The sequence below is a fragment of the Nomascus leucogenys genome, chromosome 23 (genome assembly GCF_006542625.1).
Source record: "Nomascus leucogenys isolate Asia chromosome 23, Asia_NLE_v1, whole genome shotgun sequence".
In the NCBI taxonomy this organism is placed as follows: Eukaryota; Metazoa; Chordata; class Mammalia; order Primates; family Hylobatidae; genus Nomascus; species Nomascus leucogenys.
Genome location: NC_044403.1, coordinates 32314445 through 32337252, shown reverse-complemented (window position 1 = coordinate 32337252; position 22808 = coordinate 32314445). Strand labels below are relative to the sequence as shown.

The window sequence follows — 22808 nt, the reverse complement described above, 5'->3', positions numbered from 1 at the left end:
TTAATGTCCAGGAGCTGTTATTATACATCTCTTAGGCTCTAAAACACAGTCATGCACTGCATAACATTTTGGTCAAATATAGACCGCATATATGACAGTGCTCTCATAAGATTATAATACCATATTCTTACTGAACCTTTGTGTTTAGATACATACACAAATACTTACCATCGTGTTACACTGCCTACAGTATTCAGTACAGTAACAGGCTGTACACCTTTAGTCTAGGAGCAACAGGCTATACTACATAGCCTAAGTGTGCAGTAGGCCATAACATCTGGGTTTGTTTAAGTACATTCTATGATGTTTGCACAATAATGAAATCGTCATGTTTTTCACGATATATCCCTATCATTAAGTGACACGATTGTACAGGCAGTTTTCAATTTCACTGACAATAAAGAGAACTGTGAAACAGTGTTCGAACTCAGTTTCTCCTATTTGATTGAGTATATACTACTGTATCTTACTACATAAAAAAAAGTTAAAGCCAGGCATAGTGGCTCACATCTGTAATTCTAACACGTTGGGAGGCCAAGGCAGGAGGATCACTTGAGCCCAGGAGTTTCAAACCATGCTGGGCAATATAGTGAAGCCCCCATCTCTACAAAAAAATTTAAAAATTAGCTGGGCAGGTCGGGCAGGGTGGCTCATGCCTGTAATCCCAGGACTTTGGTAGGCAGAGCTGGGCAAATAGCCTGAGTTCAGGAGTTCAAGAGCAGCCTGGGCAACAAAGCGAAACCCCGTCTCTTCTAAAAAATATATACAAAAAATTAGCCAGACGTGGTGGTACACACCTATAATCCCAGCTACTCAGGAGGCTGAGGCCCAAGAATCACTTGAACCCAGGAGGCAAAGGTTGCAGTTAGCTGAGATTGTGCCACTGCACTCCAGCCTGGGCAGTAGAGTGAGACTCCATCTCAGAAAAAAAAAAAAAATTAACCGGGCAGGTGGTGTACCTGTAGTTCCCAGCTACCTGGGAGGCCAAGGCAGGAGGATCAGTTGAGCCCAGGAGATCAAGGCTGCAGTGAGCCATGATCACACCACTGCACTCTGGCCTGGCTGACCCTGTCTCAAAAAAAAAAAAAAGTTAAAAGTTAAAAATAAAATTATCATATGATCCTGCAATGTCACTTCTAGGTATATACTCAAAGAACTGAAAGGAGGGACCCAAACAGATTCTTGCACACCGATGTTCACAGCAGCAATATTCTTGAGAGTCAAAACAGAACCCAAAAGTTTATCAACAGATACATGAATAAACGAAATGTAGTATAATAAAATACAATGGAATATTATTCTGCCTTAAAAAGAAAATGCTGATACATCCCAAACATGAATGAATTTTGAAAATATAAAATAAGCCAGACACAAAATGATGACTACTGTATAATTCCATTTACGTAAGCTACAGAGTAAGCAAATTCATCGAGATAGAAAGCACAATAGAAGTTGCCAGGGCCGGGCGGGGTGGCTCACGCTTGTAATCCCAGCACTTTGGGAGGCCGAGGTAGGCGGATCACCTGAGGTCAGTAGTTCGAGACCAGCCTGGCCAACATGGTGAAACTCTGTCTCAACTAAAAATACCAAAAATTAGCCAAGCATGGTGGTGCACACCTATAATCCCAGCTACTAGGGAGGTTGAGGAAGGAGAATCGCTTGAATCCGGGAGGAGGAGGTTGCAGTGAGCCAGACTGCACCACTGAACTCCGGTCTGGGCAAGAGCGAGACCCTGTCTCAAGGAAAAAACAAACAGACAAAAAACACAGTTATATGACCTTGGCAAAGTTACATAACTTGCAATTCAATTTCCTCACCATCATCAAAATAGTAACAACAGTGCCTACACCTCGTTACGAGGCTCCTGTGAGGACAAATGAAATAAAATATGAAAAGTACCAGGATAAAGTACTTTACCAATGTTGCTATATTATAAATGACTATGAGTGTGGACAAATGGAGGGAGAGGATACACATACTAAAAGTAAGTGAAGGAAATGTTTTCAACTCTTCAGCTTTATGATGTTATTATAAACAAAGATGAACCTATGGCCAACGTACAATTTTCCTCTAGTGAATGATCTAAAAGCTTGGTAGAAACACAAACTCATATGCACAAGAGTTGAACACATCTCTTTAGTTCTTCAGCTCCTCCTATCACATCCTCAAAGATGCCCTCTCTGTTAAAAGAATCAATCAGGGGAAAATTATACAGAGAAAAATTATTTTTCAAAGTAGAGAGAAAGACACAATGACAATGGTTTAGATAAAGGGCTGTCTGGAAGCAACTGGATGGATTAGAGTGCCTTTCATTCAACAGGTAACTTTCCAGTGCTTCTATACTGCCAGCTACTATTCTAGGTACCTGGGATACATTTATGAATAAAACAAAGATCTTTGTCCTCATGGAGCTTACATTCTAGTGGAGGAAGAGAATAAACAATGAACATAATATATAAATTTTGAAGTGATAAATATTGTAGAAGAAATTAAAAAGCAGTCAAGGGGCCTCCAGGTAACAGAGTAAAGATAATCTGAAGTATTAAACGATTGCAAAAAGCCTTATTATAAAGATGAAATCTAAGCAAAGACTTGAAGGGAGTGAAGTAGTTAACTAGCAGATATAAAGGGAACAGACAAAACAAAGGCTCCAAGTCAGAAGCATGCCTAGAGTGTTTGAGGAAAATAAGGAAGCCAGTGTGGCTAAAGCAAAGTGAACGAGCAGGGAGGAGAAGTAAAGGAACGCAGGGAGGCAACAGAAGCCCTCTTATCTTTACTATCCCATACAGTAATCGCTCTGACATAATAATCTGCTTTGTATTCAAAGCATTTCAAGCTAAATTTCCGTTAGTTATGGTATACCTGCATGGATCCAGTCATGATGTCCCACCCAGTTCTGGTGATTAGTGGCAGCCAGGATATGGCCATGACAAAGGAATAAACTATCTCACAAAGAAAACAAAACCATTACTTTGGCTCCACGCATACAATACTCTAACAATCTAACCAAAAAACACACAAAACCTAATACCTGCTTTTCTTTGGCTGGCAGATTCAAAGATTATCATGCACAATTAAAAAATACAAACCAGGCCAGGCACAGTGGCTCATGCCTGTAATCCCAGTACTTTGGGAGGCTGAGGCAGGTGGATCACCTGAGGTCAAGAGTTCGAAACCAGCCTGGCCAACATGGTGAAACCCCGTCTCTACTAAAAATACAAAAATTAGTGGGGCGTGGTGGCAGGCACCTGTAATCCCAGTTACTTGGGAGGCTGAGGCAGGAGAATCACTTGAACCCAGGTGATGGGGATTGCAGGGAGCTGGGATCATGCCACTGCACTCCAGCCTGGGCAACACAGCAAGACTGTCTCAAAAATAAATAAAAATTAAAAATAAAATATAAACCATTTACTCCAAACATTTGCCATGTACTATATCACAACACTGTCCCCAGAAATACCACTACGAACCATGCTCTATAAAAAGACACATGGCATGCACTTGAATTGAACACAATGAAGACAAGCTCTTTATCAAAACTTAACCAAAAAGTAGTATCACTCAAGACCAAAACAGCTGGGAATAGAGATAGTTGTTTTTTTAATTGTACTTTAAGTTCTAGGGTACATGTGCACAATGTGCAGGTTTGTTACATATGTATACATGTGCCATGTTGGTGTGCTGCACCCATTAACTCACCACTTACATTAGGTATATCTCCTGATGCTATTCCTCCCCGCTACCCCCACCCTGCGACAGGCCCCGGTGTGTGATGTTCCCCTTCCTGTGTCCAAGTGTTCTCATTGTTCAGTTCCCACCTATGAGTGAGACCATGCGGTGTTTGGTTTTCTGTTCTTGTGATAGTTTGCTCAGAATGATGGTTTCCAGCTTCATCCATGTCCCTACAAAGGACATGAACTCATCCTTTTTATGGCTGCATAGTATTTCATGGTGTGTATGTGCCACATTTTCTTAATCCAGTCTATCATTGATGGACATTTGGGTTGGTTCCAAGTCTTTGCTATTGTAAATAGTGCCGTAATAAACATACATGTGCATGTGCCTTTATAGCAGCATGATTTATAATCCTTTCGGTATATACCCAGTAATGGGATGGCTGGGTCAAATGGTATTTCTAGTTCTAGATCCTTGAGGAATCGCCACACTGTCTTCCACAATGGTTGAACTAGTTTATAGTCCCACCAACAGTGTAAAAGTGTTCCTATTTCTCCACATCCTCTCCAGCACCTGTTGTTTCCTGACTTTTTAATGATCACCATTCTAACTGGAGTGAGATGGTATCTCATTGTGGTTTTGATTTGCATTTCTCTGATGGCCAGTGATGATGAGCATTTTTTCATGTGTCTGTTGGCTACACAGATGTCTTCTTTTGAGAAGTGTCTGTTCATATCCTTTGCCCACTTTATGATGGAGTTGTTTTTTTCCTTGTAAATTTGTTTATTTGTAGATTCTGGATATTAGTCCTTTGTCAGATGAGTAGAATGCAAAAATTTTCTCCCCTTCTGTAGGTTGCCTGTTCACTCTGATGATAGTTTCTTTTGTTGTGCAGAAGCTTTTTAGTTTAATTAGATCCCATTTGTCTATTTTGGCTTTTGTTGCCACTGCTTATGGGGTTTTAGACATGAAATCTTTGCCCATGCCTGTGTCCTGAATGGTATTGCCTAGGTTTTCTTCTAGGGTTTTTATGGTTTTAGGTCTAACATTTAAGTCTTTAATCCATCTTGAATTAATTTTTGTATAAGGTGTAAGGAAGGGATCCAGTTTCAGCTTTCTACGTATGGCTAGCCAGTTTTCCCAGCACCATTAAATAGGGAATCCTTTCCCCATTTCTTGTTTTTGTCAGGTTTGTCAAAGATCAGATGGTTGTAGATTGTGGTATTATTTCTGAAGGCTCTATTCTGTTCTGTTGGTCTATATCTCTGTTTTGGTACCAGTACTGTGCTGTTTTGGTCACTGCAGCCTTGTAGAATAGTTTGAAGTCAGGTAGCATGATGCCTCCAGCTTTGTTCTTTTGGCTTAGGAATGACTTGGCAATGCGGGCTCTTTTTTGGTTCCGTATGAACTTTAAAGTAGTTTTTTCCAATTCTGTGAAGAAAGTCATTGGTAGCTTGTGGGGATGGCATTCAATCTATAAATTACCTTGGGCAGTATGGCCATTTTCACGATAATGATTATTCCTATCTATAAGCATGGAATATTCTTCCATTTGTTTGTGTCCTCTTTTATTTTGTTGAGCAGTGGTTTGTAGTTCTCCTTGAAGAGGTCCTTCACATCCCTTGTAAGCTGGATTCCTAGGTATTTTATTGTCTTTGAAGCAATTGTGAATGGAAGTTCACTCATGATTTGGCTCTCTGTTTGTGTTATTGGTGTATAAGAATGCTTGTTATTTTGGCACACTGATTTTGTATCCTGAGACTTTGCTGAAGTTGCTTATCAGCTTAAGGAGATTTTGGGCTGAGACGATGGGGTTTTCTAAATATACAGTCATGTCATCTGCAAACAGGGACAATTTGACTTCCTCTTTTCCTAATTGAATACTCTTTATTTCTTTTTCCTGCCTGACTGCCCTGGGCAGAACTTCCAACACTATGTTGAAAAGGAGTGGTGAGAGAGGGCATCCCTGTATTGTGCCAGTTTTCAAAGGGAATGCTTCCAGTTTTTGCCCATTCAGTAGGATATTGGCTGTGGGTTTGTCATAAATAGCTCTTATTATTTTGACATAAGTCCCATCAATACCTAATTTATAGAGAGTTTTTAGCATGAAGGGCTGTTCAATTTTGTCAGAGGCCTTTTCTGCATCTATTGAGATAATCGTGTGGTTTTTGTCTTTGGTTCTGTTTATATGCTGGATTACATTTATTCATTTGCGTATGTTGAACCAGCCTTGCATCCCAGGGATGAAGCCCATTTGATCATGGTGGATAAGCTTTTTTGATGTGCTGCTGCATTTGGTTTGCCAGTATTTTATTGAAGATTTTTGCATCGATGTTCATCAGGGATATTGGTCTAAAATTCTCTTTTTTTGTTGTGTCTCTGCCAGGCTTTGGTATCAGGATGATGCTGGCCTCATAAAATGAGTTAGGGAGAATTCCCTCTTTCTCTATTGATTGGAATAGTTTCAGAAAGAATGGTACCAGCTCCTCCTTGTACATCTGGTAGAATTTGGCTGTGAATCCATCTGGTCCTGGACTGTTTTTGGTTGGTAGGCTATTAATTATTGCCTCAATTTCAGAGCCTGTTATTGGTCTATTCATGGATTCAACTTCTTCCTGGTTTAGTCTTGGGAGGGTGTATGTGCCCAGGAATTTATCCATTTCTTCTAGATTTTCTAGTTTATTTGCGTAGAGGTGTTGACAGTATTCTCTGATGGTAGTTTGCATTTCTGTGGGATCGGTGGTGATATCGCTTTGATCATTTTTTATTGCATCTATTTGATTCTTCTTTTTCTTCTTTGTCTTGCCAGTGGTCTATCAATTTTGTTCATCTTTTCAAAAAACCAGCTCCTGGATTCATTGATTTTTTGAAAGGTTTTTTGTGTCTCTATCTCCTTCAGTTCTGCTCTGATCTTAGTTATTTCTTGCCTTCTGCTAGGTTTTCAATGTGTTTGTTCTTCCTTCTCTAGTTCTTTTAACTGTGATGTTAGGGTATCAATTTTACATCTTTCCTGCTTTCTCTTGTGGACATTCAGTGCTATACATTTCCCTCTACACACTGCTTTAAATGTGTCCCAGACATTCTGGTATGTTGTGTTTTTGTTCTCATTGGTTTCAAAGAACATCTTTATTTCTGCCTTCATTTTGTTATGTACCCAGTAGTCATTCAGGAGCAGGTTGTTCAGTTTCCAGGTAGTTGAGTGGTTTTGAGTGAGTTTCTTAATCCTGAGTTCTAGTTTGATTGCACTGTGGTCTGAGAGACAGTTTGTTATAATTTCTGTTCTTTTACATTTGCTGAGGAGTGCTTTACTTCCAACTATGTGGTCAGATTTTGAAACAAGTGTGATGCGATGCTGAAAAGAATGTATATTCTGTTGCTTTGGGGTGGAGAGTTCTGTAGATGTCTATTAGGTCTGTTTAGTGCAGAGCTGATTTCAATTCCTGGATATCCTTGTTAACTTTCTGTCTCGTTGATCTGTCTAATATTGACAGTAGGGTGCTAAAGTCTCCCATTATTATTGTGTGGGAGTCTAAGTCTCTTTGCAGGTCTCTAAGGACTTGCTTTAGGAATCTGGGTGCTCCTGTATTGGGTGCATATATATTTAGGATAGTTAGCTCTTCTTGTTGAATTGATCCCTTTACCATTATGTAATGGCCTTGCCTCTTTTGATCTTTGTTGGTTTAAAGTCTGTATTATCAGAGACTAGGATTGCAACCCCTACCTTTTTTTGTTTTCCATTTTCTTGGTAGATCTTTCTCCATCCCTTTATTTTGAGCCTATGTGCGTCTCTGCACATGAGATGGGTCTCCTAAATACAGCACACTGGTGGGTCTTGACTCTTTATCCAATTTGCCAGTCTGTGTCTTTTAATTGGAGCATTTAGCCCATTTACATTTAAGGTTAATACTGTTATGTGTGAATTTGATCCTGTCATTATGATGTTAGCTGATTATTTTGCTCGTTAGTTGATGCAGTTTCTTCCTAGCATTGATGGTCTTTACAATTTGGCATGTTGTTGCAGTGGCTGGTACCGGTTGTTCCTTTCCATGTTTAGTTCTTCCTTCAGGAGCTCTTATAGGGCAGGCCTGGTGGTGACAACATCTCTCAGCATTTGCTTGTCTGGAAAGGATTTTATTTCTCCTTCACTTATGAGGCTTAGTTTGGCTGGATATGAAATTATGGGTTGAAAATTCTTTTTTTTAAGAATGTTGAATATTGGCCCCCACTCTCTTCTGGCTTGTAGAGTTTCTGCCAAGAGATCCACTGTTAGTCTGATGTGCTTCCCTTTGTGGGTAACCCGATCTTTCTCTCTGGCTGCCCTGAACGTTTTTTCCTTCATTTCAACTTTGGGGAATCTGACAATTATGTGTCTTGGAGTTGCTCTTCTCGAGGAGTATCTTTGTGGCGTTCTCTGTATTTCCTGAATTTGAATGCTGGCCTGCCTTGGTAGGTTGGGTAAGTTCTCCTGGATAATATCCTGCAAAGCATTTTCCAGCTTGGCTCCATTCTCCCCGTCACTTTCAGGTACACCAATCAGACAAAGACTTGGTCTTTTCACATAGTCCCATATTTCTTGGAAGTTTTGTTTCTTTTTACTCTTTTTTCTCTAAACTTATCTTCTCGCTTCATTTCATTTATTTGATCTTCAATCACTGATACCCTTTCTTCCAACTGATTGAAACGGCTACTGAAGTTTGTGCATTCGTCATGTAGTTGTTCTCGTGCCATGGTTTTCAGCTGCATCAGGTCATTTAAAGACTTCTCTACACTGGTTATTCTATTTAGCCATTCGTCTAATCTTTTTTAAAGGTTTTTAGCTTCTTTGCGATGGGTTTGAACTTCTTCCTTTAGCTCGAAGAAGTTTGATCGTCTGAAGCCTTCTTCTCTCAACTCATCAGTCATTCTCCGTCCAGCTTTGTTCTGTTGCTGGCGATAAGCTGTGTTCCTTTGGCGGGGGAGAGGTGCTCTGCTCTGATTTTTCTAATTTTCAGTTTTCCTGCTCTGTTTTTCCCCCATCTTTGTGGTTTTATCTACCTTTGGTCTTTGATGATGGTGACGTACAGATGGGGTTTTGGTGTGGATGTCCTTTCTGTTTGTTAGTTTTCCTTCTAACAGTCAGGACCCTCAGCTGCAGGTCTGTTGGAGTTTGCTGGAGGTCCACTCCAGACCCTGTTTGCCTGGGTATCAGCAGCAAAGGCTGCAGAACAGCAAATATTGCTGCCTGATCGTTACTCTGGAAGCTTCGTCTCACAGGGGTACCCAGCCACGTGGGATGTCAAGTCTGCCCCTACGAGGGGATGCCTCGCAGTTAGGCTACTTGGGGGTCAGGGACCCACTTAAGGAGGCAGTCTCTCTGTTCTCAGATCTCAAACTCCGTGCTGGGAGAACCACTACTCTCTTCAAGGCTGTCAGACAGGGACATTTAAGTCTGCAGAGGTTTCAGCTGCCTTTTGTTCAGCTATGCCCTACCCCCAGAGGTGGAGTCTACAGAGGAAGGCAGGCCTCCTTGAGCTGCGGTGGGCTCCACCCAGTTCGAGCTTCCAGGCCGCTTTGTTTACCTACCCAAGCCTCAGCAATTGCGGGCGCCCGTCCCCCAGCCTCGCTGCTGCCTTGCATTTCGATCTCAGACTGCTGTGCTAGCAATGAGCGAGGCTCCACGGGCGTGAGACCCTCCAAGCCAGGTGCGGGATATAATCTCTTGGTGTGCCGTTTGCTAAGACCATTGGAAAAGCGCCGTGTTAGGGTGGGAGTGACCTGATTTTCCAGGTGCCATCTGTCACAGCTTCCCTTGGCTAGGAAAGGGAATTCCCTGACCCCTTGCGCTTCCCAGGTGAGGCAATGCCTCACCCTGCTTTGGCTCATGCTCAGTGGGCTACAGCCACTGTCCCACACCTACTGTCCGACAAGCCCCGGTAAGATGAACCCGGTACCTCAGTTGGAAATGCAGAAATCATCCGTCTTCTGCGTCGCTCACGCTGGGAGCTGTAGACTGCAGCTGTTCCTATTTGGCCATCTTGGGAACATCTAGAGACAGTTTTAACATACCTAAAGAACAGTCTTCTACTTAAAAGCTCCCTCTAACAAAATCCACTAAAAAGACAGGAAAGAATAAAAAAGGCATCCTCTCAAGAGGTCAAATAGACCAAGAAAGGAACCAAATACAAATGTAAACAATATTTTGAAGCTAGTGATAAGCCAAAACAATAATAAAAACAGACAAACAAAAATTACAAGTTTAAGTGCCTTGCAACAGAGGAAAGCCAGAGAAGCTTTTGCAACATAGAACCTGGAAAGGCTTAAGAGGAGCCCCTTCCTCCCTTTTCTAAACCAAGGGAAAAAAAAAAAGAAAAGTTTTAAGAGGTAGAAGCAGCAGTACCTCTAAAATTAAGGGTGGCAATGCAGCAGGGAACAGGATTGTGAAAACCTGTATAAAAGCACTTAGACCTCTTCCAGGCAACTATCCCTCCCCAACTCCAGCAGAAAACTGAAGATTTACTCTCAGCAGAGTTTGAAGAGAAGGGATGCTGAACTAAGAAAGCTACAGGTAAGTAAACTAGAGGACCAGCCTAACATGTCTAACATCTAACTAATAAAGAGTCCAAAAGAAGAGAAAAAATAAGTACACGAAATTATCAAAGAATACAGGAAAAATTAGAAGAATTGAAAGAAATTAGTTATTAGATTAGAAAGGTTATTGAGAGCCATAAAAACAGTGAATGAAAATAAACACATACCAATGCATATCACCGTGAAATTTCAAAGCCCTGGGAATAAAGATCCTAAATCTTCAAGAAAAAAAAAGTCACAAAAAAACATGAATTAATATAGCATCGTTCTTCTCACCAACAAGACAATGGAGTAAAGCTTTCAAAATACTGAAGTAAAATGACTTACAATCTAGACTTTTAAACCCCACCAAACTACTAATAAAAGTATAAGAGCAGAACATTTGTACACAAGCAAAAAGTCCTTAAAAATGTATATCCCATTAACCATCTTTCTCATGAAATTAGCAGAAGAAATGTTTCACCAAAATGAGAGTAAACCAAGCAGAAGGAAGACTTACAACAAGGAAAAGAGGCCAAGGAATTCCCAGAATGATGGCAGTAAAAGGAATTCCCAGACTGACAGCTGACCTTAAAAAAACACCTAGCCAGGATTTGAGAGTAAAAAAGAATTCAGGAAGAATGGCTCCAAGAAAATAAAGCTGATGGATTATTTGATGAGTAGAAGCATACTGAGAGATGTATACTTCTACTGGAAAGTTTGAAAATATATTTTTCACAGTATTAATTTTAGATTAATAAAAAATTAATGTAACTACACTAGAAGGGGATGACGACATAAAGTATGGGAGGATTTACACCCATTCTCTTACACCCATTCTTCAACAGTAGGAAATCAGTATATGATATTTAAAACTGAGAAATGAAGAAACAGCATAATGAGCATATTACTTGGAAATATGAAGATCAAAATCAGAAACAGCTAAAGAACGGAAAGTGATTAGTTCTGAGGAGTAGGAATGGGGGTGGAAATGAAGAGAGATGCTGATTTTCATTTTAAGCCGCCTTTTTTTTTTTTTATAGACAGGGTCTTACTCTGCTGCCCAGGTGGTGCAATCAGAGGTCACTGTAGCCTCAAACTCCTGGACTCAAATGATCCTCCAGCTTCAGCTTCTCAAGTGGCTGTGACTACAGGCGCGTGCCACCACACCCAGCTAATCTTTTTAAATTTTTTGTAGAGATGGGGTCTCCCTATGTCTAGACCAGGAGGTTTATCTAGAACTCCTGGGCTCAAATGATCCTCCTGCCTCGGCCTCCCAAAGTGCTGGGATTACAAGTATGAGCCCACTGTACCCAGCCAAAGCCTTGTTTTTTAAAAGTGTACTACTTTAACAAAAATAAAAATGTTTTAACGAGAAGGGCTAGACTGAATGCTTCTTGCTGAAGTGGTTATAAAAACTGTAATTATTCGGCCAGGCACAGGGGCTCACGCCTGTAATCCCAGCACTTTGGGAGGCCAAGGCGGGCGGATCACGAGGTCAGGATATCGAGACCATCCTGGCTAACACGGTGAAACCCCGTCTCTACTAAAAACACAAAAAATTAGCCAGGCGTGGTGGTGGGTGCCTGTAGTCCCAGCTACTCGGGAGGCTGAGGTGGGAGAATGGCGTGAACCCCGGAGGCGGAGCTTGCAGTGAGCCAAAATCATGCTGCTGCACTCCAGCCTGGGCGACAGAACGAGACTCCATCTCAAAAAAATAAAAAAATAAAAAAAACTGTAATTATTCATATAGAAGTCTATTAAATTACAGGCATTCCAAGTAATACTTTTTATTATCAAAAATAATAGGGAGAAAGATGAAGTGATTTAATCAAAACAGGAAACCATCACACTGATGACTTAATGACTCAGAAGACTGAAAATTTGCAATGGGGATCATAGTATTTTCAAATCATATCTATAAAAAAAAATAGATGCCAACAAACTGTCAGCCAAAAATAATCTTTTTTAAAAAGGGCACACCTAACAACCTTAAAACATCTGAACTCTCAGTATTTTCTGAAGTTTTCAGCCCAAGCCTCTTGCTAGAATAAAATGTCATGTTAATGAAATAGTCACGCAATGATAAAGGTCAGAATAAATTACCTTTGTGAAGAAGTATTGACTGGAAAGGAGATGAAAGAACCCACTAGAGTGCTATAAAAATGTTATATATCTTGATCTGGGTGATGGCTACAAAACAGGTGTACACATATATGAAGATTTATTGAACTGTACACTTAAAATTTGTTCATTACACTGTAAGTTACACCTCAATGTAAAAGAAAAAAGTTAATGTGAGAAGCAGCAATCTCACAATGACATTTAGGGAACAAAGTATTATAAACAAAAGTAACTACAAATCAAAGTTTGTCTGCCTTTTAGCTTTAAATCTCAGTTTTGCAAACATTCTCACAGGTTGGGGAAAGAGATGTCCATGAGGACTTAAAAAAACCCACGAAAGACAAGATTCCAATAAACCCTCAGATAAGCACACTTAACCTTTAATTATAACATATTTTCAATAAGTTTTCTGAATATTTAAACAAAATGTACTTTATTAGTAGTATGAACCTTAAAAGGAAATTAGTTTCTCAAGATGGAGCTAAACACTCTGGGTGACCAACGTTATAAGCATTGTGAACAACTAAGCATTCAGACTAGGTTACCTCTAAAAGCCCCTTCCCAATTTTGAAATCCTATGACTTTAGAAAACCAGAAAAATGCGGCCGGGCGCAATGGCTTGCAACTGTAATCCCAGCATTTTGGGAGGCCAAGACGGGAGATCACTTGAGATTAGGAGTTCGTGACTAGCTTGGCCAACATAATGAAACCCCGTCTCTACTAAAAATACAAACATTAGCCTGGCTCGGTGCTGTGCGCCTGTAGTCCCAGCTGCTCCTGAGGCTGAGTCAAGAATCGCTTGAACCCAGGAGGTGGGAGGTTGCAGTGAGCTGAGATCACGCCTCTAGCCTGGGTGACAGGGCAGACTCCGTCTCCAAAAAAAAAAAATGCAATTTAACTGACCATCAGATTAAACCTAAGGTTTACCTTTTAAATGGAAAATCACTGACAGAGAAAGTTTCAATAGATAACTACTCATACTATTAATAAATACTTTAGTAAATTCCTTAGGGTATTTATGGAAATAAAATAGAGATAAAGATTGGCCGGGCACAGTGGCTCCCACCTGTAATCCCTACACTTTGGGAGGCCAAGGTGGGCAGATCATTTGAGGTCAGGAGTTCAAGACCAGCCTGGCCAACATGGTAAAAACCCCATCTTTACTAAAAATACAAAAATTAGCCGGGTGTGGTGGCACACACCTTTAATCCCAGTCCCAGCTATTCAGGAGGCTGAGGTACGAGAATCGCTTGAACCTGGGAGGTGGAGGTAGCAGTGAGCCAAGATTGTGCCACTGCACTCCAGTCTGGGCAACAGAGTGAGACTCTGTCTAAAAAAAAAAGTAGAAAGAGCTTCATTAAAGAGTACTACAACATATTGCTATTAACGATAAAATAATTTTTGAAAAAAAAAATTTTTTTGAGACAGAGTTTCACTCTTGTTGGCCAGGCTGGAGTGCAGTGGTACCATCTCAACTCACTGCAACCTTTGCCTCCCAGTTTCAAGCGATTTCCTACCTCAACCTCCCAAGCAGCCTTCCGAGCAGATGGAATTACAGGTGCCCACCACCATGCCTGGCTAATTTTTTGTATAATTAGTAGAGACAGGTTTTCTTTTTTTTTTTTTTCAGATGGAGTTTGGCCGCTCTTATTGCCCAGGCTGGAGTGCAATGGCGTGATCTCAGCTCACCACAACCTCCGCTTCCCTGGTTCAAGCAATTCTCCGGCCTCAGCCTCCCAAGTAGTTGCGATTACAGGCATGTGCCACCACGTCCGGCTAATTTCGTATTTTTAGTAGAGATGAGGTTTCTCCATGTTGGTTAGGTTGGTCTTGAACTCCCGACCTCAAGTGATCCGCCCACCTCAGCCTCCCAAAGTGCTGGGATTACAGGTATGAGCCACCGTGCCCGGCTGAGACAGGTTTTCATCATGTTGGCCAGGCTGGTCTCAAACTCCTGACCTCGGGTGATCCATCCACCTCAGCCTTCCAAAGTGCTGGGATTACGGGTGTGAGCCACAGTGCCCCGCCAATTTTTGAAATTTTTTTGTATTTTATTCATGCTATAGTCAAACACATTCAGAATCTTAAACAGCATCATACAGCAAAACTTAGTAGGTAAGTTTTGATTGAATAAAAATTTCAAAAAAGTAAATTCTTAAAATGAATTTTTATCCTAATAGTTCCCTATAAGAAGAAACCCACCACTCAAATTTAGCATAGTTTGTTCTCTAGTACCATAGGTTTTCATACAACTATACTAGACAATTCTTGGCACAGTGCTTACTTACTAACATCATTACCTGACTGATTAAAAAAAGTCTCAAGCTGTATTTTAGCATAAGACCATACTTCCCAAATTTTTTAGTAAGAGAATTCTGACCTGACACTAATTTTAAAATGTATCATAAAAGATAACTTAAATATGGTTACTCTGTTTTTTTGGAAACAGCATCTTGCTCTGTCACCCAGGCTGGAATGCAGTGGTGTGATGACAGCTCACTGCAGTCTTGACCTCCTGAGCTCAAGCAATCCTCCTGCCTCAGCCTCCTGATTAGCTGGGACTACCACCACCATGCCAGGATTATCTATTTTTTAATTTTTTTGTAGAGATGGAGTCTCACTATGTTGCCTAGGCCAGTCTTGAACTCCTAGATTCAAGCAATCCTTCCACCTCAGCCTCCCAAAGTGCTGGGATTATAAGTATGAGCCACCACAAGCCACGAATTATTCTCACGTTTGTCCTTAAAAGTGAAATCTTCCTGGCCAGGCATGGTGGCTCACGCCTGTAAATGGAGAAACCATGGAGAAACCCTGTCTCTACTAAACATACAAAATTAGCTGGGTGTGGTGGCAGGCATCTGTAATCCCAGGTATTCGGGAGGCTGAGGCAGGAGACACTTGAACCCGGGAGGCTGAGGCGGAAGAATCACTTGAACCCAGGAGGTGGAGGCTGCAGTGAGCCGAGATGGCACCACTGCACTCCAGCCTGGGCAATAAGGGCATGACTCCATTTCAAAGAAAAAAAAAAGTGAAATCTTCTAAAAGTAACTGCAATTTAAATGAGAATAAATTTTTATTTCAAAATAGTATATAAATTATAAGATATGAAAGGCCACAAAAAGAAGTTGTTTTACAAAATTCTCAGATAATTAAGCAATAATAAATTTGTATTATTGTAGTAACAAAACATATTTTAGCCAGGCGAGGCGGCTCACACCTGTAATCTATAATCCCAGCACTTTGGGAGATCGAGGTGGGTGGATCACGAGGTCAGAAGTTCGAGACCAGCCTGACTAACATAGTGAAACCCCATCTCTACTGAAAAATACAAAATTAGCCTGGCGTGTTGGCACATGCCTGTAATCCCAGCTACTTGGGAGGCTGAGGAAGGAGAATTGCTTGACCCTGGGAGGCGGAGGTTGCAGTGAGCCAAGATCAGGCCATTGCACTCCAGCCTGGACAACAAGAGCAAAACTCCATCTCGAAAAAAAAAGAAAAAAACATATTTCAAGGTTATTATAATCTCAGCTTGCAGGTCAGTTAGTTTCTTTTCACATTAGGGAATATAATATTAAAAAATTAACACAATTTGGGCAAAAACTTGTCTAAACTCTTCACCCTTAAGTTTCTGAGCTGACTGGTCATCCTACTGAACAATGATGGCCTCAGTTAGCCATTAACACTACAAACATGTATTAACAATATATATATACCACACATAAGAATGCTGAGAAACATGAGTCCCTTTAATATGCCAAATTTTTTTTTTTTTTTTTTTTTTGAGACAGGGTCTAACTCCTTTGGCCAAGGCTGAAGTGCAGTGGCACAATCACAGCTCACTGCAGCCTTGACTTTCCGGACTCATGTGATCCTCCCACTTTAGCCTCCTGAGTGGTTGAGACTACAGGTGTGCACCACCATGCCCAGTTAGCTTTTTTGTATTTTTAGTAGACACAGGGTTTCACCATGTTGCCTGGGCTAGTCTCTAACTCCTAGGCTCAAGTGATCCTCCCACCTCAACCTCCTAAAGTGCTGGGATTACAGGCATGAGCCACTGTGCCTGGCCCAAATTTTCAATTAAGTAACAAAAAAAAAAAGATGACAAGCTCAACACAGAACATTGTACACTCAGCACAAGATAATATTAGCAGGCTAGAGTAATTTATTTGGCATATTGTATATTACAGAGCCTGATAAATATTAATATTTAGTAATATTAATCTCAACAAATATAAAATAACTTTTAAAGATAACTTTGAGATCTGTCATTTCCATTTATTCAAATGTGCATTTCATTGTCTTTTTTTTTGAGACTGAGTTTTGCTCTTGTTGCCCAGGCTGTAGTGCAATGGCACGATTTCGGCTCACTGCAACCTCCGCCTCCTGGGTTTAAGCAATTCTTCCGCCTCAACCTCTCGAGTAGCTGGGATTACAGGCATGCGCCACCATGCCCGGCTAGTGCATTTCATTGTCAAACAAATCCTCCATTGGAAGCAATGTTTCCTACCAAATGTATTTGACATTCCTAAACTCACAAGCCTCTGCTCTAATTTCTAAACCAGTATGAGCCTCACCTTGCTCAAAGCATACAGATCCAGGATTTTTCTCTCTACCACAGGGATCTTCAGAGTAGATCCTTGAAGTTCCCAAAATTTTGCTAGTTGATCCAAGAAATCCAATCTCACTCTGGTCATTGCCTAAGATTATTAAAATACAGAAGTAAGAACTAAGTTATGATTGAAATGAATGAGTATAACAGAGCAGGGATCCCCAACCCCCACGCTGTGGACCGGTACCCACCAGCGGTCTGTTAGGAACCCAGCCGCACAGCAGGAGGTGAGCGGCGGCAGTGGGCAACCAAGCAGGCAAGCATTACCACAAACCCTATTGTGAGCTGCGCATGAGGGATTTAGGTTGTGAGCACCTTTTGAGAATCTAACTAATGCTTGATGATCTGAGGTGGAACAGTTTCATCTCAAAACCATCCTCCATACCCCCATCCATCCATGGATAAACTGTCTTCCATGAAACCAGTCCTTGGTGCCAAAAAGGTTTGGGACAGCTGTAATAGAGGTACTCATTTCTCTAAAGAAATTCAAAGACTTTTCATTATTGCTTATTTCAACCCTGTAAAACTAGCCAATAGTAAAACTAGCCAATAATAAAGAGGCAAAAGACTTCTAATAAACTATATTTATTCAGGCAAAAAAGTTACTCTGATTTGTGTAAAAAGTTGTCATATTAGCAACCAAAACAATTTTTGTAAGTTGGTTTAACTTTATGCTGATCAGAAAATTCAGTAAATCGGATTTTCCTCAGTCTCTAACATTCTGTCACTTCATCCACAGGTAACATGCACACTTTAGGTGCATCAACTCTATACCTCACTGATACTAATATCTTTGTCAAGTATCTAATTATAAGAGACTAAAAAGAAAAAATATGCATTGCGGCCAGGCGCGGTGGCTCACACCTGTAATCCCAGCACTTTGGGAGGCCAAGGTGGGCGGATCACCTGAGGTCAGGAGTTCCAGACCAGCCTGGCCAACATGGCGAAACTCCGTCTCTACTAAAAATACAAAAATTAGCCGAGCATGGTCGCTGTAATCCCAGCCACTAGGGAGGCTCAGGCAGGAGAATCGCTTGAACCCAGGAGGTGGAGGGTGCAGTGAGCCGAGATCGCGCCACTGCACTCCAGCCTGGGTGACAGAGCAAGACTCTCTCAAAAAAAAAAAAAAGTATTAAACTCTCAGAAATGTTTTGGGGGGAAAAGAAAAAAACTTCAGAATGACATAATAAACCTTTGCTATCAATAATTTTCCTTCTGTACTCTAAAAGTTTTCATATCACAATGAAGAACCTTCTGAAAATCCATAAACAGGAAAAACAGCAATACGTAAATAGACTTCCATTTAGAAAATGTAAGATAAATCAGTAATACTTAAAGGCAGATCTTAATAAATCAGATTAACACTCCTGGCAAAGTTTCATTAAAACCAAAACCAAAACAAAACAAAACAAACTTTGAAAACTAGGGTTTTAAAATAGGATTTAAAAACACATTTTCCAAGAACTGAGGGAAAAAGAAATCTTCCGAGATTAACAAAAATTTTAGTACAGTAAGAAACATTAGAGAAAGTGGAATTTAAGAATTCTAAGTCTCTGAAGCTAGGCATTGAACATTTCCACTAGAAAAACAGGGCTAGAGATAGTTTCTCATGATCTCAGTTAAATGGAAAAACCGTAACTACTTTGCACAATTTTTTTAAAAATCATACTCTTCCTCCAAACATCAAGTAACTATTCCATTCAATACCAATTAACACAAACTCTAGGCTGTGGTACATGAGCTTCTCAAAGTTCTCTATCTACAGCCCTAACATAAAGAATGAATCAGGAAGCAGAAATGGTGACAAAACACTTACTTCAAGTTCATTCAGGCGCTGGACTCTTGGAGTGAAACGAAAGCTTTTTACTTCACAGGCGAATGGAGGCTGCCAGTCCTAAACAGAAAGTTTTTTCAAAAAAACACAGTGGTATGTAAGCAAGGAACGCATTATTTATTCCCTTAAAGGGGGGTTTTGCTACAAATCATAGTGCTAATAGACTAACTTATAAGTCTTCTTTATTACAGAGACAGAATGAGCAATTCTTTCAGATAAAATAATTTTAATACAGGTTGAGTATCCCTCATCTGAAATGCTTGGGACCAGAAGTGTTTTGGATTTCAGATTTTTCCATATTTTGGAATATCTGCACATACATAATGAGATATCTTGGAGAAAGAACCAAGTCTAAATACAAAATTCTTTTGTTTCATATAAAGTTATACATAAGCTAAGGTAATTTTATGCAATATTTTTAATAATTTGGTGCATAACGCTTGTGTACACTGGACCATCAGAAAAGAAAGGTGTCACTAGCTCAGCCACCAGTGTGGACAATCTGTGGTTGTCTGGCATCACCATCATTTCTGACTGTGAATTTACATGCTACCAATAAACAATCATTTCCTTACACTTATTTCCACTTAAGTAGTTAACAGAAAAAATATAACATACCATTAATACAATGAAAAACATAATCTGTGCAAGCTTGGTGCTGTAGCTCACACCTGTAATCCCAGCACATTGGGAGACTGAGGCAGGAGGATCGCTTGAGCCCAGGAGCTGAAGACCAGCCCAGGCAACAGAGCGAGACCCTGTCTCTATAAAAGAAAAAAAAAAAGAATAATAATGTTTCAGGATAACTTGGTTTCAGAGTTTGGAGGATTTCGGATTTGGAATTTTTCAAGTAGGGATAGATGCTCAACCTGTACTGCTCAGAGAAGCAATCCTCTTCAAACCAGTCCCACCGTTCACCTCCCACAATTATGCTTTCCCAAGTTACTCAAGTGGAATTCAATGAGGTCATGCACCACAAAACAGTATCTAGTAAACATTCAGGTTTACCAAGATCAAAAAAAAATTTTTTTAAACTAAAAAGGGTAAAATTTAAGATTAAAAATAAACTTTTAAAAAGAACTTATTTAAACAATTTTTTTTAATGTATGTGTAATGTGACAGAGCACTTTATGTTACACAAATGTTTTGTTCTTGTTCAAAGCCCAGCTTCTGGAAACCCAAATAGTCAAAAAAAAAAAAAAAAAAAAAAAGTAAGCAAACACACAGAACAAGGACAATTTCCAGACTGTGATATAACTAAAATTAGATAGCATATTTCAAGTGGGGTCTAAATAACATAGTTTGATTTGGCCTAAATAACAGAATAACAGTAAACCTATTTTAAAACGTGAGTAGTCAAAAAAAAAAAAAAAAAAAAGTCTTACCTTGGAAACTAAAGAAATCTGCCAATACTAAAATTAAATTCTGATTGTAAACAAGATTTATTTTCAATAATGTGACATAAAGAGGAAGCATTATTTCAGCATTTTTTAAGTAAAAAAACTTTTTTAAATCGAAGTAACCGTGAATAGAATTTCTAATTAATAAATTCAAGAGTAGATAAAAATATGACTTAGGAAAACCTTCAATGCTTAAGATTTGTTATTAGGTAATTATGATACAAAAAAGGGTTAAATGGAAGTTTTTGGAGGATGGCAATGCATATCATCATAGCAATTATTTGTTAATCCTCTGCTTGAAATGAATAGTCTATAACCTTAAACTCATTCAACATAGCGAGAGCATTATGTCGGTTTCAGAATCAGAAAAACTGATCTAGGTTCAAAATATACTTTGCCACTTGCCCAAGATCACACATTTGGTGTTTTAACTTATCCAGATTAGCCTCATCTGTAAAAGGTGGACTTTATTTACCTGTCAGGGCTTCAAAGATTAAAGCAAACAATCTATAGGTGTTAAATTAGCTCCTCCTCGCTGTCATTTAAGTTTTTAATACGCTGCGATGCCTCTCTGTGGTAGTCAGTGGTGACGGCAGATGCTTTTTAAAAAGCAACACTGGTAACAGTGCTTAATATTTTATCATTACTAATACTAGACAAAACATAAAGCAAAATGCCTTTAACAAGCAATGACTAAAGCAATGGTTCGAAAACCTCAACTTACATGAAGAATCATCTGAGACTAGTTGCTAGAAAAGCAGATTCCAGAACTTCCACAACAAGCCTAGAGATCTGCATTTAAACAAGCATCCAGTTGACCCTGATGCAAGTGGTCCAGCAACATCATTTAAAAAGCACTGGTCTAATGAGTAAAGAAAAACCCCTTTTGACCTTGAGCATGTCACTCAACCTCTTGAGGCATTAATGCCCTCCACACAAGGGATAGTATCTGCTTTCCTTACCTCAAAGGTGAGATTATAATTAACCTTATAGGCAAACCTAGTTATCTGCAATAACTGTGATTATAAAATAGTTGATCTTGAGTTCCCTATGTCAAGAGATTTCAACATTTCCTTCCACCTCCATTATAGACCAATTCTTCCCAAACCTCTAAATTTTAGAATTATTGCTGTTCTTTCTCTTTCCCCGGTAAGACTTTTTCACTGCAGCAATAATTAGTCTGGAGTTCCTGTCTAGTAATACCATCCGGTGGGACTAGAGCTCAGATAACCTTTTCAGAAACCCTAGCCCTGAGATGAGGCCTGCAAATATTTGATCCAACCAGGTCTTGAATAAAGAGCCGACTATCAAACCATAATGAGGATACGTGAGGGAAGAATTATGTCACGTCATAATACTGTACTTTAAACACCATATCGGCTAACGAAAGGCTTTAGGCCCACGGCCGAGAGAAGAGTATCAGTTCCCAAGTTCTAGACGGAAGAGGCCCCCGAGACACCACTTTCTCGCGTTCAGACGTGTCTACGTAAGACCACCAAAGAAACCGAGGCAAAAACATCCAGAAACAGGATCCAGTTGTCTCAAAATAAAGGAGAGTACATATGAAACGAGAGAAGGATCAGAAAAGTAAAGCGAAACCCAGTGTACGCACTCCCCCATTCTTCCTTCTCCCCCTCTCTTCACAGACTGAGGTACCTTGGGCGGCCGAATTTTGCAGATACCGGTTTTCTCCGCCAAAGGCCGGATGCGGCCGATAAAGCTGAGCGGATCTGTGAACTCCTCCCAGCTCGGCTCAAAGACTGGGCACTCTGGGGGTGGCACGAACTCCGCCGCGTAGCCCCCCGGCCCCACGCCCGCCATTGCAACGGCCGGGGAGGGGAGTCCCCGTGGGGAACCGGTGGAGAAAAGCTGGCTGAAGCCCACTGAGTCCGTTTACGTCCCCTGACAGGGGCCGAAGCGCATCTTCGCAGACAAGAACCGTTCAACACAGAAACCCCAGAATCGCTTCCTCCTCCCGTTTGTTATTGTTTCTTGCAAGGCTTTTCCTCAGAGGTTCAGGACTTTTCCGGAAGTTACCGTGCTGTCAAATCCCTCCGCCCCCTGAAGGAAACGGAATCCTTCCGCAGCGGCCCGACGCCTGTGTGTCTCGCCTTTCTTTCTTCTTCTCTTCCCAGGCAGCACAGTGTGGCTGTTTCTCTCCTTGCCTGCCAAAGTTCTGCCCAGTCCAACGACTCCACGCAGCTCGCCCTTGGTAAGGGGTCGGGGAAGGGCACAAGCTCTCCTTTACTAAGGTACGGATAGAGCGAAGCCGACTGGGCGAGGCGAGGCGCGACGCGACGCTTTCTTCCGGCGCGGAAGAATGTGTAATGCCCCAGAGGGCAGAGGTTGTGCTTCCGGTGAGGAGAGTACCTTTCCCTTTTGTGTATCAGTGCACTCGAAAACACGCCGGGCTTAACCATCCCGCCTTGCCGCCCATGCTTCGTAATTTGTTTTAACCTACCCTGCTGCGTTTATAGCAAGTAGCCTTTCCAGCATTTCTCTTTTTTTAGCCCTTTCAATGCAGATATTTTACAGTAATCTCACTCTGCCACTTTATACCCGCCTCTTCTCCATGAAAACAAGTGCAGGTCTAACCCATCCTCTAAATCCTGCCAGCTGG

General features: G+C 40.7%; 1 protein-coding gene across 1 annotated transcript in view; it reads right to left on the bottom strand.

Annotated features, from left to right (window-relative positions):
- KDM5A (lysine demethylase 5A) overlaps positions 1 to 22217 on the bottom strand; it is a 108770-nt gene extending 86553 nt beyond the window's left edge. The window contains exons 1-3 of the mRNA XM_003273672.4: positions 21845 to 22217; positions 18771 to 18848; positions 16920 to 17042 (exon numbers count right to left, since the gene is read on the bottom strand). Of these exons, the coding sequence (XP_003273720.1) occupies positions 16920 to 17042; positions 18771 to 18848; positions 21845 to 22009 (366 nt within the window). The 5' untranslated portion in view covers positions 22010 to 22217. The remainder of the gene's footprint in view (positions 1 to 16919; positions 17043 to 18770; positions 18849 to 21844) is intronic.
- Between the last annotated feature and the right edge of the window lie 591 nt (positions 22218 to 22808).